The 19150-nt window shown below is 35.3% G+C and overlaps 1 protein-coding gene across 1 annotated transcript in view; it reads left to right on the forward strand.

The window, feature by feature from the left end:
- mybpc3 (myosin binding protein C3) overlaps nucleotides 1–17171 on the forward strand; it is a 52069-nt gene extending 34898 nt beyond the window's left edge. The window contains exons 29-32 of the mRNA XM_058629175.1: nucleotides 121–280; nucleotides 383–519; nucleotides 15806–15992; nucleotides 16767–17171. Coding sequence (XP_058485158.1) covers nucleotides 121–280; nucleotides 383–519; nucleotides 15806–15992; nucleotides 16767–16804 — 522 coding nt within the window. The 3' untranslated portion in view covers nucleotides 16805–17171. The remainder of the gene's footprint in view (nucleotides 1–120; nucleotides 281–382; nucleotides 520–15805; nucleotides 15993–16766) is intronic.
- The last annotated feature ends 1979 nt before the right edge of the window (nucleotides 17172–19150 follow it).

Raw genomic sequence — 19150 nt, forward strand, 5'->3', positions numbered from 1 at the left:
CTTACGTTCCCTCTGATGCCAACTGGAACAGGAGTAAATGCCAATTAAACTATTCCCACTGATAAAAAAAAGCCTGTTTAACTCAAATTCTACATGCATTCTTTTCTGATTCATATGAAGGAGTGGTTCACAGTCTGCGATCAGTACAGGCGAACCAACTGCATTGCCTCTGACCTCATCATGGGGAATGAGTATGTCTTCCGGGTCTTTGCCATGAACCTGGTGGGTCTCAGCCCTGAGGCGTGCAACACCAAGGACAGTGCTTACATCCAGAAAACAGGTGAGCTCTGACCGCAAGCTATTACTGTACACGTGATATGTAAGCGCAGCTGCTGTATGGAAAATTGTGAGAGTGCATCCTAATTGCTCTCTGTCTCCTCAGGGATGGCGTACAAGCCGCCATCCTATAAGGACCATGACTTTGCAGAGGCTCCCAAGTTCACGCATCCTTTAGTGAGCCGTTCTGTCATAGCAGGATACAACGCCACCCTCAGCTGCTCAGTCAGAGGCATACCAAAGGTCAGTATGTTCATTACACAAAAGTTCACTGCTTTCTCTTCCCCATCTCTTGCTGATCCTTGCCACACACCACGACGTGTCGGGCTTTTGCGCTCATGTGGACAGAATGCAGTTCATTTGCACCTGTATCAGATCATATTATCACTCCACTGTATGCAGGTTTTTATTTTGGCCTTTTCAAAATGGCCACTGACATTGAATCCTCCACCTACTTTTGGCAGTAAAGTCTTTGTTTATTTTCAAGAAGTAACGCTGTTTTGACCATATTTTTGTGTGTATTTATAGATGTTTTACATTAGCAAGAGAAGGGAGAGAAAGAAAGTACATTGAAATATCTATGAATGTCTACTGTGAAAAAGTGGAAGGTTCATCTTTGCCTGAACAGGGAAAGGAACTGTTTTTGTGCCTACCACAAAATGTAATAAAAAGGCTGTTAAAGGTTTTACGTAAAAAAAAAAAAAAAGAAGAGAAAAAAGAGAAAAACTACTGCATTTTCAAAATGTCAGGGGCAAAATTTTGTTTTATTTCTAAAATGAACATTGTTATGAGTAAAACATTCTGGACAACAATAGTCATACTAAAGTATGACTTTTTTGTCACATTTTGGACGACATATTAACCTGTGACTTTTTTGTCTAATTTTGGACGATATACTATACTATGACCTTTTTGACTGATTTTGGACAACATTCTATACGATGACTTTTTAGGGTGATTTTGGACGACATACTATACACTTGACTTTTTTGACCGATTTTGGACGACATACTATACTATGATTTTTTTGACCGATTTTGGACGACATACTATACTATGACTTTTTTGACCGATTTTGGACGATATACGATAGACTATGACTTTTTTGACCGATTTTGTACAACATGCTATATACTATGACTTTTTTGACTGATTTTGTACGACATACTATACTATGACTTTTTTGACCGATTTGGAATGACATACTATACTATGACTTTTTTGACTGATCTTGCAAAACATACTTTACTATGACATTTTTGACCGATTTTGGACGACATACTATACTATGACTTTTTTGACTGATTTTGGACGATATACTATACTATGACTTTTTTGACCGATTTTGTACAACATGCTATATACTATGACTTTTTTTTTGGTGATTTTGGTTGACATAGTATACTATGACTTTTTTGACCGATTTGGAATGACATACTATACTATGACTTTTTTGACTGATTTTGGAAAACATACTTTACTATGACATTTTTGACCGATTTGGAACGACATACTATACTATGACTTTTTTGACCGATTTTGGACGACATACTATACTATGACTTTTTTGACCGATTTTGGACGATATACTATACTATGACTTTTTTGACCGATTTGGTACAACATGCTATACTATGACTTTTTTTGGTGATTTTGGTTGACATAGTATACTATGACTTTTTTGACCGATTTTGTACGACATACTATACTATGACTTTTTTGACCGATTTGGAATGACATACTATACTATGACATTTTTGACCGATTTGGAACGATATACTATACTATGAGTTTTTTGACCGATTTTGGACGACATACTATACTATGACATTTTTGACCGATTTGGAACGACATACTATACTATGACTTTTTTTTGTGATTTTGGTCGACAGAGTATACTATGCCTTTTTTGACTGATTTTGGACGACATACTATACTATGACTTTTTTGACCGATTTTGGACGACATACTACACTATGACTTTTTAGGGTGATTTTGGACGACATATTTTACTATGACTTTTTTGACCGATTTTGGACGACATACTATACTATGACTTTTTTGACAGATTTTGGACGACATACTATACTATGACTTTTTTGGGTGATTTTGGACGACATACTATACTATGACTTTTTTGGGTGATTTTGGACAATATAATATACTATGACTTTTTTGACCGATTTTTGTCGACATACTATACTATGACTTTTCTGACAGATTTTGGACGACATACTATACTATGACTTTTTTGACCGATTTTGGACCACATACTATACTATGACTTTTTCGACCGATTTTGTACGACATACTATACTGTGACATTTTTGACCGATTTGGAACGACATACTATACTATGAGTTTTTTGACCGATTTTGGACGACATACTATACTATGACTTTTTTGACTGATTTTGGAGGACATACTATACTATGATGTTTTGGTGTAATTTAGGACAACATACAGCAGAACCTCTCCACAAGGTTGGTGTAGTGGTTAACACACTCACCTTTGAAAGAAGAGAGTGGGGTTCAATTCCTGGGTGGAACAAGTGCCTTCTTTAATACTTTGATGTATTTAGAGGACATACTATACTATGACTTTTTTGGGTGATTTTGGACGACATACTATACTATGACTTTTTTGGGTGATTTTGGACGATATACTATACTATGACTTTTTTGACCGATTTTGGAAGACATACTATACTATGGCTTTTTTGACCGATTTTGTACGACATACTATACTATGACTTTTTTGACCGATTTTGTACAACATACTATACTATGACTTTTTTGACCGATTTTCTACGACATACTATACTATGACTTTTTTGACTGATTTGGAACGACATACTATACTATGACTTTTTTTGGTGATTTTGGTCGACATAGTATACTATGACTTTTTTGACTGATTTTGGATGACATACTATACTATGACTTTTTTGACCGATTTTCTACGACATACTATATACTATGACTTTTTTGACTGATTTTGGACGAGATACTATACTATGACTTTTTTGACCGATTTTGGACGACATACTAGATACTATGACTTTTTTGACCGATTTTGTACGACATACTATCCTATGACTTTTATGACTGATTTTGGACGACATACTATACTATGACTTTTTTGACCGATTTTGGACGACATACTATACTATGACTTTTTTGACTGATTTTGGACGACATACTATACTATGACTTTTTTGACAGATTTTGGACGACATACTATACTATGACTTTTTTGACAGATTTTGTACGACATACTTTACTATGACATTTTTGACTGATTTGGAACATACTATACTATGACTGTTTTGACCGATTTTGGACGACATACTATACTATGACTTTTTTGACTGATTTTGGAGGACATACTATACTATGATGTTTTGGTGTAATTTAGGACAACATACAGCAGAACCTCTCCACAAGGTTGGTGTAGTGGTTAACACACTCACCTTTGAAAGAAGAGAGTGGGGTTCAATTCCTGGGTGGAACAAGTGCCTTCTTTAATACTTTGATGTATTTAGAGGACATACTATACTATGACTTTTTTGGGTGATTTTGGACGATATACTATACTATGACTTTTTTGACCGATTTTGGACGACATACTATACTATGACTTTTTTGTCCAATTTTGGACGACATACTATACTATGACTTTTTTGTCCAATTTTGGACAACATACTATACTATGACATTTTTGACCGATTTGGAACGACATACTATACTATGACTTTTCTGACCGATTTTGGACGACATACTATACTACGACTTTTTTGACAGATTTTGGACGACATACTATACTATGACTTTTTTGACTGATTTGGAACGACATGCTATACTATGACTTTTTTGACCGATTTTGTACGACATACTATACTATGACTTATTTGACCGATTTTCTACGACATACTATATACTATGACTTTTTTGACCGATTTTGGACGACATACTATAATATGACTTTTTTGACCGATTTAGGACGACATACCTTACTATGACTTTTTTGACCGATTTTGTACGACATACTATACTATGACTTTTTTTGAACGGTTTTGGACGACATACTATACTATGACTTTTTTGACCGATTTTGTACGACATGGTATACTATGACTTTTTTGACCGATTTTGTACGACATACTATACTATGACTTTTTTGACCGATTTTGGACGATATACTATATACTATGACTTTTTTGACCGATTTTGTACGACATACTATACTATGACTTTTTTGTCCGATTTTGGACAACATACTATACTATGACATTTTTGACTGATTGGGAACGACATACTATACTATGACTTTTTTTGTCGATTTTGTACGACATACTATACTTTGACTTTTTTGACTGATTTGGAACGACATACTATACTATGACTTTTTTTTGGTGATTTTGGTCGACATAGTATACTATGACTTTTTTGACTGATTTTGGACGACATACTATACTATGACTTTTTTTGACTGATTTTGGACGACATACTATATACTATGACTTTTTTGACCGATTTTGTACAACATACTATACTATGACTTTTTTGACCGATTTTCTACGACATACTATACTATGACTTTTTTGACTGATTTGGAACGACATACTATACTATGACTTTTTTTGGTGATTTTGGTCGACATAGTATACTATGACTTTTTTGACTGATTTTGGACGACATACTATACTATGACTTTTTTGACTGATTTTCTACGACATACTATATACTATGACTTTTTTGACTGATTTTGGACAACATACTATACTATGACTTTTTTGACCGATTTTGGACGACATACTATATACTATGACTTTTTTGACCGATTTTGTACGACATACTATACTATGACTTTTTTGACCGATTTTGGACGACATACTATACTATGACATTTTTGACTGATTTGGAACAACATACTATACTATGACTTTTTTTAACTGATTTGGAACGACATACTATACTATGACTTTTTTTGGTGATTTTGGTCTACATAGTATACTATGACTTTTTTGATTGATTTTGGACGACATACTATACTATGACTTTTTTGACCGATTTTGTACGACATGGTATACTATGACTTTTTTGACCGATTTTGTACGACATACTATACTATGACTTTTTTGACCGATTTTCTACGACATACTATATGCTATGACTTTTTTGACCGAATTTGGACGACATACTATACTATGACTTTTTCGACCGATTCTGGACGACATACTATACTATGACTGTTTTGACCGATTTTGGACGACATACTATACTATGACTTTTTTGACTGATTTTGGAGGACATACTATACTATGATGTTTTGGTGTAATTTAGGACAACATACAGCAGAACCTCTCCACAAGGTTGGTGTAGTGGTTAACACACTCACCTTTGAAAGAAGAGAGTGGGGTTCAATTCCTGGGTGGAACAAGTGCCTTCTTTAATACTTTGATGTATTTAGAGGACATACTATACTATGACTTTTTTGGGTGATTTTGGACGATATACTATACTATGACTTTTTTGACCGATTTTGGACGACATACTATACTATGACTTTTTTGTCCAATTTTGGACGACATACTATACTATGACTTTTTTGTCCGATTTTGGACAACATACTATACTATGACATTTTTGACCGATTTGGAACGACATACTATACTATGACTTTTCTGACCGATTTTGGACGACATACTATACTATGACTTTTTTGACAGATTTTGGACGACATACTATACTATGACTTTTTTGACTGATTTGGAACGACATGCTATACTATGACTTTTTTGACCGATTTTGTACGACATACTATACTATGACTTATTTGACCGATTTTCTACGACATACTATATACTATGACTTTTTTGACCGTTTTTGGACGACATACTATACTATGACTTTTTTGACCGATTTAGGACGACATACCTTACTATGACTTTTTTGACCGATTTAGGACGACATACCTTACTATGACTTTTTTGACCGATTTTGTACGACATACTATACTATGACTTTTTTTGAACGATTTTGGACGACATACTATACTATGACTTTTTTGACCGATTTTGTACGACATGGTATACTATGACTTTTTTGACCGATTTTGTACGACATACTATACTATGACTTTTTTGAGCGATTTTCTACGACATACTATATGCTATGACTTTTTTGACTGATTTTGGACGACATACTATACTATGACTTTTTTGTCCAATTTTGGACGACATACTATACTATGACTTTTTTGTCCGATTTTGGACAACATACTATACTATGACATTTTTGACCGATTTGGAACGACATACTATACTATGACTTTTCTGACCGATTTTGGACGACATACTATACTACGACTTTTTTGACAGATTTTGGACGACATACTATACTATGACTTTTTTGACTGATTTGGAACGACATGCTATACTATGACTTTTTTGACCGATTTTGTACGACATACTATACTATGACTTATTTGACCGATTTTCTACGACATACTATATACTATGACTTTTTTGACCGATTTTGGACGACATACTATAATATGACTTTTTTGACCGATTTAGGACGACATACCTTACTATGACTTTTTTGACCGATTTTGTACGACATACTATACTATGACTTTTTTTGAACGATTTTGGACGACATACTATACTATGACTTTTTTGACCGATTTTGTACGACATGGTATACTATGACTTTTTTGACCGATTTTGTACGACATACTATACTATGACTTTTTTGAGCGATTTTGGACGATATACTATATACTATGACTTTTTTGACCGATTTTGTACGACATACTATACTATGACTTTTTTGTCCGATTTTGGACAACATACTATACTATGACATTTTTGACTGATTGGGAACGACATACTATACTATGACTTTTTTTGTCGATTTTGTACGACATACTATACTTTGACTTTTTTGACTGATTTGGAACGACATACTATACTATGACTTTTTTTTGGTGATTTTGGTCGACATAGTATACTATGACTTTTTTGACTGATTTTGGACGACATACTATACTATGACTTTTTTTGACTGATTTTGGACGACATACTATATACTATGACTTTTTTGACCGATTTTGTACAACATACTATACTATGACTTTTTTGACCGATTTTCTACGACATACTATACTATGACTTTTTTGACTGATTTGGAACGACATACTATACTATGACTTTTTTTGGTGATTTTGGTCGACATAGTATACTATGACTTTTTTGACTGATTTTGGACGACATACTATACTATGACTTTTTTGACTGATTTTCTACGACATACTATATACTATGACTTTTTTGACTGATTTTGGACAACATACTATACTATGACTTTTTTGACCGATTTTGGACGACATACTATATACTATGACTTTTTTGACCGATTTTGTACGACATACTATACTATGACTTTTTTGACCGATTTTGGACGACATACTATACTATGATATTTTTGACTGATTTGGAACAACATACTATACTATGACTTTTTTTAACTGATTTGGAACGACATACTATACTATGACTTTTTTTGGTGATTTTGGTCTACATAGTATACTATGACTTTTTTGACTGATTTTGGACGACATACTATACTATGACTTTTTTGACCGATTTTGTACGACATGGTATACTATGACTTTTTTGACCGATTTTGTACGACATACTATACTATGACTTTTTTGAGCGATTTTCTACGACATACTATATGCTATGACTTTTTTGACCGAATTTGGACGACATACTATACTATGACTTTTTCGACCGATTCTGGACGACATACTATACTATGACAGTTTTGACCGATTTTGTACGACATACTATACTATGACTTTTTTGAGCGATTTTGGACGATATACTATATACGATGACTTTTTTGACCGATTTTGTACGACATACTATACTATGACTTTTTTGTCCGATTTTGGACAACATACTATACTATGACATTTTTGACTGATTGGGAACGACATACTATACTATGACTTTTTTTGTCGATTTTGTACGACATACTATACTATGACTTTTTTTGACTGATTTTGGACGACATACTATATACTATGACTTTTTTGACCGATTTTGTACAACATACTATACTATGACTTTTTTGACCGATTTTCTACGACATACTATACTATGACTTTTTTGACTGATTTGGAACGACATACTATACTATGACTTTTTTTGGTGATTTTGGTCGACATAGTATACTATGACTTTTTTGACTGATTTTGGACGACATACTATACTATGACTTTTTTGACTGATTTTCTACGACATACTATATACTATGACTTTTTTGACTGATTTTGGACAACATACTATACTATGACTTTTTTGACCGATTTTGGACGACATACTATATACTATGACTTTTTTGACCGATTTTGTACGACATACTATATTATGACTTTTTTGACCGATTTTGGACGACATACTATACTATGACATTTTTGACTGATTTGGAACAACATACTATACTATGACTTTTTTTAACTGATTTGGAACGACATACTATACTATGACTTTTTTTGGTGATTTTGGTCTACATAGTATACTATGACTTTTTTGACTGATTTTGGACGACATACTATACTATGACTTTTTTGACCGATTTTGTACGACATGGTATACTATGACTTTTTTGACCGATTTTGTACGACATACTATACTATGACTTTTTTGACCGATTTTCTACGACATACTATATGCTATGACTTTTTTGACCGAATTTGGACGACATACTATACTATGACTTTTTCGACCGATTCTGGACGACATACTATACTATGACTGTTTTGACCGATTTTGTACGACATACTATACTATGACTTTTTTGAGCGATTTTGGACGATATACTATATACTATGACTTTTTTGACCGATTTTGTACGACATACTATACTATGACTTTTTTGTCCGATTTTGGACAACATACTATACTATGACATTTTTGACTGATTGGGAACGACATACTATACTATGACTTTTTTTGTCGATTTTGTACGACATACTATACTTTGACTTTTTTGACTGATTTGGAACGACATACTATACTATGACTTTTTTTGGTGATTTTGGTCTACATAGTATACTATGACTTTTTTGACTGATTTTGGACGACATACTATACTATGACTTTTTTGACCGATTTTGTACGACATGGTATACTATGACTTTTTTGACCGATTTTGTACGACATACTATACTATGACTTTTTTGACCGATTTTCTACGACATACTATATGCTATGACTTTTTTGACCGAATTTGGACGACATACTATACTATGACTTTTTCGACCGATTCTGGACGACATACTATACTATGACTGTTTTGACCGATTTTGGACGACATACTATACTATGACTTTTTTGACCGATTTTGTACGACATGGTATACTATGACTTTTTTGACCGATTTTGTACGACATACTATACTATGACTTTTTTGACCGATTTTCTACGACATACTATATGCTATGACTTTTTTGACCGAATTTGGACGACATACTATACTATGACTTTTTCGACCGATTCTGGACGACATACTATACTATGACTGTTTTGACCGATTTTGTACGACATACTATACTATGACTTTTTTGAGCGATTTTGGACGATATACTATATACTATGACTTTTTTGACCGATTTTGTACGACATACTATACTATGACTTTTTTGTCCGATTTTGGACAACATACTATACTATGACATTTTTGACTGATTGGGAACGACATACTATACTATGACTTTTTTTGTCGATTTTGTACGACATACTATACTTTGACTTTTTTGACTGATTTGGAACGACATACTATACTATGACTTTTTTTGGTGATTTTGGTCTACATAGTATACTATGACTTTTTTGACTGATTTTGGACGACATACTATACTATGACTTTTTTGACCGATTTTGTACGACATGGTATACTATGACTTTTTTGACCGATTTTGTACGACATACTATACTATGACTTTTTTGACCGATTTTCTACGACATACTATATGCTATGACTTTTTTGACCGAATTTGGACGACATACTATACTATGACTTTTTCGACCGATTCTGGACGACATACTATACTATGACTGTTTTGACCGATTTTGGACGACATACTATACTATGACTTTTTTGACTGATTTTGGAGGACATACTATACTATGATGTTTTGGTGTAATTTAGGACAACATACAGCAGAACCTCTCCACAAGGTTGGTGTAGTGGTTAACACACTCACCTTTGAAAGAAGAGAGTGGGGTTCAATTCCTGGGTGGAACAAGTGCCTTCTTTAATACTTTGATGTATTTAGAGGACATACTATACTATGACTTTTTTGGGTGATTTTGGACGATATACTATACTATGACTTTTTTGACCGATTTTGGACGACATACTATACTATGACTTTTTTGTCCGATTTTGGACGACATACTATACTATGACTTTTTTGTCCGATTTTGGACAACATACTATACTATGACATTTTTGACCGATTTGGAACGACATACTATACTATGACTTTTCTGACCGATTTTGGACGACATACTATACTATGACTTTTTTGACAGATTTTGGACGACATACTATACTATGACTTTTTTGACTGATTTGGAACGACATGCTATACTATGACTTTTTTGACCGATTTTGTACGACATACTATACTATGACTTATTTGACCGATTTTCTACGACATACTATATACTATGACTTTTTTGACCGATTTTGGACGACATACTATACTATGACTTTTTTGACCGATTTAGGACGACATACCTTACTATGACTTTTTTGACCGATTTTGTACGACATACTATACTATGACTTTTTTTGAACGATTTTGGACGACATACTATACTATGACTTTTTTGACCGATTTTGTACGACATGGTATACTATGACTTTTTTGACCGATTTTGTACGACATACTATACTATGACTTTTTTGAGCGATTTTCTACGACATACTATATGCTATGACTTTTTTGACTGATTTTGGACGACATACTATACTATGACTTTTTCGACCGATTCTGGACGACATACTATACTGTGACTGTTTTGACCGATTTTGTACGACATGCTATACTGTGACTTTTTTGACCGATTTTGTACGACATGCTATACTATGACTTTTTTGACCGATTTTGTACGACATGCTATACTATGACTTTTTTGACCGATTTTGGACGACATACTATACTGTGACTTTTATGACCGATTTTGGACGACATACTATACTATGACTTTCTTGACCGATTTTGGAAGACATACTATACTATGACTGTTTTGACCGATTTTGTACGACATGCTATACTATGACTTTTTTGACCGATTTTGTACGACATACTATACTATGACTTATTTGACCGATTTTGGACGATATACTATATACTATGACTTTTTTGACCGATTTTGTACGACATACTATACTATGACTTTTTTGTCCGATTTTGGACAACATACTATACTATGACATTTTTGACTGATTTGGAACGACATACTATACTATGACTTTTTTTGTCGATTTTGTACGACATACTATACTTTGACTTTTTTGACTGATTTGGAACGACATACTATACTATGACTTTTTTTTGGTGATCTTGGTCGACATAGTATACTATGACTTTTTTGACTGATTTTGGACGACATACTATACTATGACTTTTTTTGACTGATTTTGGACGACATACTATATACTATGACTTTTTTGACCGATTTTGGACGACATACTATACTATGACTTTTTTGTCCGATTTTGGACAACATACTATACTATGACATTTTTGACTGATTTGGAACGACATACTATACTATGACTTTTTTTGTTGATTTTGTACGACATACTATACTATGACTTTTTTGACTGATTTGGAAGGACATACTATACTATGACTTTTTTTGGTTATTTTGGTCGACATAGTATACTATGACTTTTTTGACTGATTTTGGATGACATACTATACTTTGACTTTTTTGACCGATTTTGGATGACATACTATATACTATGACTTTTTTGACCGATTTTGTACGACATACTATACTATGACTTTTTTGACTGATTTTGGATGACATACTATACTATGATGTTTTGGTGTAATTTAGGACAACATACAGCAGAACCTGTGCACAAGGTTGGTGAAGTGGTTAACACACTCACCTTTGAAAGAAGAGAGAGTGGGGTTCAATTCCTGGGTGGAACAAGTGCCTTCTTTAATACTTGGATGTATTTAGAGGACATACTATACTATGACTTTTTTGGGTGATTTTGGACGACATACTATACTATGACGTTTTTCACTGTTTTTGGACGACATGCTATACTATGAAGTTTTGGACCGATTTTGGACGACATACTTTACTATGACGTTTTTGACCGATTTTGGATGACATACTATACTATGACGTTTTTGACCGATTTTGGATGACATTCTATACTATGACTTTTTTGACTTATTTGGAACAACATACTATACTATGACTTTTTTGACCGATTTTGGACAACATACTATACTATGACTTTTTCGACTGATTTTGGACATATTATACCATGACTTTTTTGACCGATTTTTGACGATATACTATACTATGACTTTTGTGACCGATTTTGGATGACATACTATACTATGACTTTTTTGACCAATTTTGGACAACATACTATACTATGACTTTTTTGGGTGATTTTGGACACATACTAACCTATGACATTTTTGTCACATTTGTGGTGGGAGGTTAGGGCTGGGCTGTGCTCCCCCGTCCCCACTGAGAGATTACAGGAAGGGGTTATGCCATTTTATTGCACTGTTTTGGCCAAAAAGAGTTATTAAAAAAAAAAAAAACATAACAATTGACAAGGGTTTGGAGTCCAGGTGTCCAGGAACTGATGCTTAAAAATGATCCACACATAATCAGAGGTCTGTGTGATTAATGCGTTCACATCATTTTTTCATTGTTAACTGACGAAAACTAGACTTTACTTGGCAGAGTTTCAATGCCTCAACCAGTCACACAGTTTGGAGTTTTCTGCTGCCCTGCTGTCAGCCATGTTATCAGGCAGAGCAAGTGTGTGGGTTCCAGGCTGCTTCACGGACAAAGTCAGTGTTGATGCTGTGTACAAGCAGACTTCAGAAAACTCCAAACTATCCCTTCAACTGCAGCTGTTAGTCGGTATTTAGAAGGTGCAGTGACCTAAACATGGATCATCTAAAGTGTTTGAATAAATAATGTTTATTGTTGTATCTTTTGTCCAAAATGAGTGTGTTTGTCCCAACACTGAAGTGCTACAAATAGCTGCAGTTGAGTTAGACTGGCTGAAGCATGAAAAACCAGCAAACAAGTGTTTTCACTAAAGTCACATGTTAACAATGAAAACCAATGCAGACACATTAAACAGAGGCTCTGTTGACAACTGCTGTTAACGTCCGTCTGAGGTGATGGTATCACAGGTGAATCCTACTTTACTGCTCCATAAATACATATGTACACCATTTATGTTTGTTCTGGAGCTGCAACTAGCAATTGTTTTCATAATCGATTAAACTGTCCGTTATTGTCTCGATTCATCGTTTGGTCCAGAAAATGTTGATGATATCCACATAAATATGAAAAATAGTCTGTTCATTTCACTGCAGAAGAGTATTGATATCGGCCCAAGCTCGCCTATATTTCGGCATATTGGATATCGGCAAAAAGTTCAATATCGTGCATCCCTAAATTGTATTGTAATTGGATAGCGCATGACCACTTGCAAGTACAGTGAAGTGTAAATGCAACGAATCTCCGATGCATCTCCAGTGTGTCTAACGTGAAAGCGGCAACAAAACTGCGTCTATACAATACTACTACAATACAACTTGACATACAGCTAATGTTGCGGAGTGTATTATTAGTGGTGGTGGAAAAACAAATACAGTACAATATCGCGATCTTATATCGCATTTGAGACACCAAGTATTCGGTTTTTTAGCATATATTTTTTCAAATAAATGTCAAACTTTTTTGTGGATTAGCATTAAAAAATATTTAAACGAATTAACATGTTAGTCCACTAGATGGTGCCAAGTGCTCACTTTCACTAGCGCTGTTGTGTCAGGATATCGCAAAATATGATTTATTTATTATGATACTAAATTAATTGTCAAATACGTAAATAATCTGTTTTTTTTCCGTTAATTGTTTTTATTTTATTACAAATGTTTTCCGGTGTCTTTGCTCCTTATAACAAAGAAAGAATTAAAACTGAATCATTTTTGGTTTGTGGATAAAAAAAAAAAGACATTTAAGAATCATCATTTCCAACTCAAACATTTTCTGGACCAAACAAATACTCGATTAATTGAGAAAATAATAGCAGTAATATTTCCTGGATTCTTTGTCTTTCTGTAACAAACAGAAAACAACATAATTTGTATGTGAAGAGAAATGAAATCAAAGTTGTGTGTTTACATGTGGAGCAGTGACGTCACGTTAGCGTTAGCAGCAGGTGTAATCTGAAGACCTGTGATCGGATCGCTCAGGTCGGATGTTAACAGCAGGTGTGAACAGAGCGCCAACAGAACATCTAAGAATTGTGTGGATCATTTTTAAGCAACAGTTACCATATGTTTGTCCCCGTTGCTCCTCCCGTCTCCTCCTGCTCCTGCTAGCTCCGTGTGTGCGCATGGAAGGTCCGACTGGCAAACAGGAAGTGGAAGATTCCAATTAGATTTATCGAGAGGGGAGGGCGCGGACCACACTAAGTCAGGAGGAGTCCACTTTTCCTCGTTGTGTTGTTGTGCTTTGTGATTTTCAGTTGTGTTTAATATGCGTTTGTGTTTTATTGTTATTTGTTGGTGTTTTCTTCCTATTTGAGGTGGTGATTTGCACTTCAGAGCCACCGTAGAAAATGTCTCGTGGAACACTCCATAATGAATAAATCTATGTAATTCGAACTAGTAAAAAATTAGTAAATAAAAAAGACATAATAATTAAAATTATTTAGTTTATATGTGTTGTTACAGGAATCATGTTGTTTTCTTGGACACTTTTTGCTTAGAAAATAATGACAACATTAAGTACTTTTATGATGATTAAAAAAACAATTCCATTGAACCATGAACCAGATTTTTAGTCTCATTGCTATGCTTTATATTTTGGTTTAAATTTCACAGTTAAAATGTGTAACTGTGGTTTACAAATAAAGCTAACTTATATAGTTATAAGTACAATTTAAGGTTAATATAATAATCATAAAATATTAAAATAAAGTCAGAAAACCTGTAGACTCTAACATGATCATATTATTAGGAACAATAACGTGTTTTTTTATAACTCCACCTTCTTTCACTCAACATGTTTATTTTGAACTTCAATCCACACAACAGCAAAAATAACAATCATTTATTCACATCTTACAGTTCCCTGACAGTAGCGCTGTCCCCGAGCACGCTTCACTGTGGATGCCCCTACCTGACGTACTGCGTTATTCTGTCCTCCCCTTTTTAGCCCAAAGTGACCTGGTACAAAAACAAGATGGACATCACGAACGAAGCCAAGTACCGCATGCTCAGCAAGCACGGCGTCCTGACGCTGGAGATCCGCAAGCCCTGTCCGTTCGACGGGGGCGTGTACACGTGCAAGGCGGTCAACGACAGCGGAGAAGACGCGGTGGAGTGTAAGCTGGAGGTCCGCTGTAAGTATGTTCCTTCTGTATCCTATTAGTCCACAACGGACACATGCAGGTGCAGTGTGTAAGAATTAGCGGCATCTAATGGTGAGACTGCAGATTGCAAGGAAAACCAAAGTGTGTCATGGAACTACGGTGGCCTTCACGTACCAGAAAGGATGACACTCGCAACCTCTTCACTCCATAAAGCAAGGCCCTTGCCTAAAGTGCATCTAAAAAGCTATATGCACAAAAATATAGACTTATACGAACACAAAATATTATGCTTTTATAATTTTGTATAACAAAATAACAATAATAATAATAATAATAATAATAATAAATTGACTTATTGAGATGTACCTGTATGTATTTAAATGTTTACTACTATGATTAGTGTATTCAATTTCTGCCAATGAATCTCCCTAAATGTTACACACTGGACCTTTAATGGGCTCAATTCTAACACTCTGTTAAAATCTGATTAAATTAGGTATTAACAAAAAGTAAATTACGTAAAGATGATATATATCAATTTGGCAAACTAATGTTGGATTAGAGCTGAAACAATTTTTAATCGATGACTAAATTAATCAACAACTATTAAGCTTTTTTCATGATTAAAACAAGATTTCCGGTTGTCTAAGCTTCTTAAATGTGAATATTTTCTTCATTTCTTTGCTCCTGATAACAAAGAAATCATTAAAAGTCAATCATTTTTGGTTTGTGGACAAAACGAGACGTTTGAGAACATCATCATTTCCAGGTTTGACTTCGTCTCGTCTTCCTGTTTTTTTGCAGCTCAAGTCTTTAAAGAGGAAAAGAAAATTGAAAAGTAAGAGGCTCCGGGTGCTGAACCGAAGAGCGGGTCCAGCCGTCTGTGAATCGTCCTGAATGTCCCTCTTCACCCTTCACCTGCATCTTCATCATCTTTTTTTCCCCGTGTGTGTTAGCAACTCTCCCCTCTTCCACCATCAGCCTGTGTCGAGTCACTCTCACCTCTCGCTGCGTTGATATCATCAATATCATATCATGAAGTCAAGTGGTTCAATCCACTGGAAGGTTTTAGTCGAAGAAACAAGACGCTTATTTCTCATTCATTTCAAACCGGACAATGGATGATGGTGTGGAGTCAAACTAATTTATCATAATGTGGATTATTTTGTGTGATAATTTGTGTGCATAAAATGATTTAAACACACTAAATAGAGTGATTTCATTCACACACACACACACACAGGAATAACGACACGTGAGAGTTAATGCACCAGCATGGTCACGGCAGCAGCTGAGGTATACAGACAATGTAAAAAGCATTTCAATGATAGTCTGAGGTCCAGTGGAGTGGATGAGGGTTGACAGGGGGGGGTTTAGTTCTACAGCCACAAGTGTGAGGCATGCGGGTGAATAGCTGTCACCGCTGAGAGCGTGCGACGGGCGAGATCACTCAACGGTGACTCTCCTTCGATGCCTCGGATGTAAACATCTCCCCTCAGCGTACAGCTGTGACACGTCCACAGAGCCGCGTGTTTTGACACCACGATCCACAAATTAAATGCGAGTCTGGCTCCTTCACACAATACGGAGTTGTTGTTGTTTTTTCTATTTCTCTTCCACTCATCACGAGGTTAGAGCTCAGGAGCGGTTGGTGACGTGACACTAAATGGTCTCACGTAAACAAACAGCGTTGCCTAGGCAACTGAAACTAAAAACGGTTGAAGTCCTTCCCATTATACTGTCCTAGAGTCATGAGCGCGAGACGTTCCGACTAAAGATTCGAAACCAAACGATTCCGAACTGTAGATCGAATCCTGAAATTAATCTCAAAAACCTTCAGCAAAGGAAAGGTATAAAATATGTTGTTTCTTGTGTTTATTCGACTTTCCTATCCCTTTAAATATATGTTTACATTGACATTTAAGCATTTAGCTTGGACTCTTTTATCCAAAGTCTGCTAAAGAAATCCACTAGTGGATTTTTGGTCAGGTAAGTGCTTCCATATGTTAAATAGCTTGCCTTACGAAACTACGGTGGCCTTCAGTGACCTTTAAAAACAACATGGAGAGAGAAGACCTGCTCTTGATGTTCATATAAAAGTCCTTCTGGAAATAATTCCACCTAAATCTTAACACACTGGACCTTTACGTGACGTGGATCTCGCAGGTAAATCTAGGCGTATATTCCGGGATTTGTCCCAGTTTTTCTAGGAAAATCACAAGCTTGGGGGGGGAAAAAAAGTGAGGGAGGATTTAGCAGGCTTTAGAGAAAGACAACCACAGAGCAATCAAGTGCACTTAAACTAGATTAGGTGATTACACGATGGCGGCGAGTAATAATGACATCAGTCTGCTGCGATGGAACTCAAACGACGTAAAGACGGACGATCGCAGACACTTAAACACGTGTGGACAGAAATGAATGAACAAAGAGAGCGGAATTACGCCCAAAACGTTGTGTTTTTAACCGACAAAGCCACTGCAATTACACACCAAACGGTTCCGATCGCCACATTAAAAGTGAAACAGACTTTTATTTTGAAATAGTCACAGGAAAGGAAATGTATCAGTGAGGTTACAGGGTCACAGCAAAACAAAAAAAAGGTATTTTTACAGCATTTTTACTTAATGCACGTTGCATATAAAGATCCGTGTAATGATAATTATTTCTTTGAAAGCTTTTATTTGTAAACAAACTAATTATTCAGCGAAACCCGAGGATTTTATCCAATCAGGGGCCAGAACATCAGAAAGAGGCGGTCCTTTCTGCTCATGAGCATCGCCAAGCACATTCATGAGGAGCAGGAAGAGGGGGGGGGGGGGATTTTTAAATGCACAGGAAGTTAGAAAAAAACAAATATGGCAGCAGCTTTAGTTTTTTTGGGTGGGGGAATGTGTCCAAATTCAAGTTGAAATTCAACAAGGCCGCTATTTCCACCGGCTGTGGCTCATGAGACTAAAAACAACAACAGTCATGTTTCCCCACGAGGCTTTGGCGCAGCCTGCAGGACTGTTGTCACCGTTTCAATTATCAGGGGATCTAACCACTTTATTTTTATCGTCCCCGCCCCTCAAAAAAAAATAAAAAAATAATCAGCATAATGCAACCACTGGTGAAACTGGAAAGACAGAGCGATATTATGTCAACAAGTCGTTTGATGCTTGAGGAGACGCTGCTTCAAAGTGGTT

Source organism: Solea solea, chromosome 5 (assembly GCF_958295425.1).
Source record: "Solea solea chromosome 5, fSolSol10.1, whole genome shotgun sequence".
Lineage (NCBI taxonomy): Eukaryota > Metazoa > Chordata > Actinopteri > Pleuronectiformes > Soleidae > Solea > Solea solea.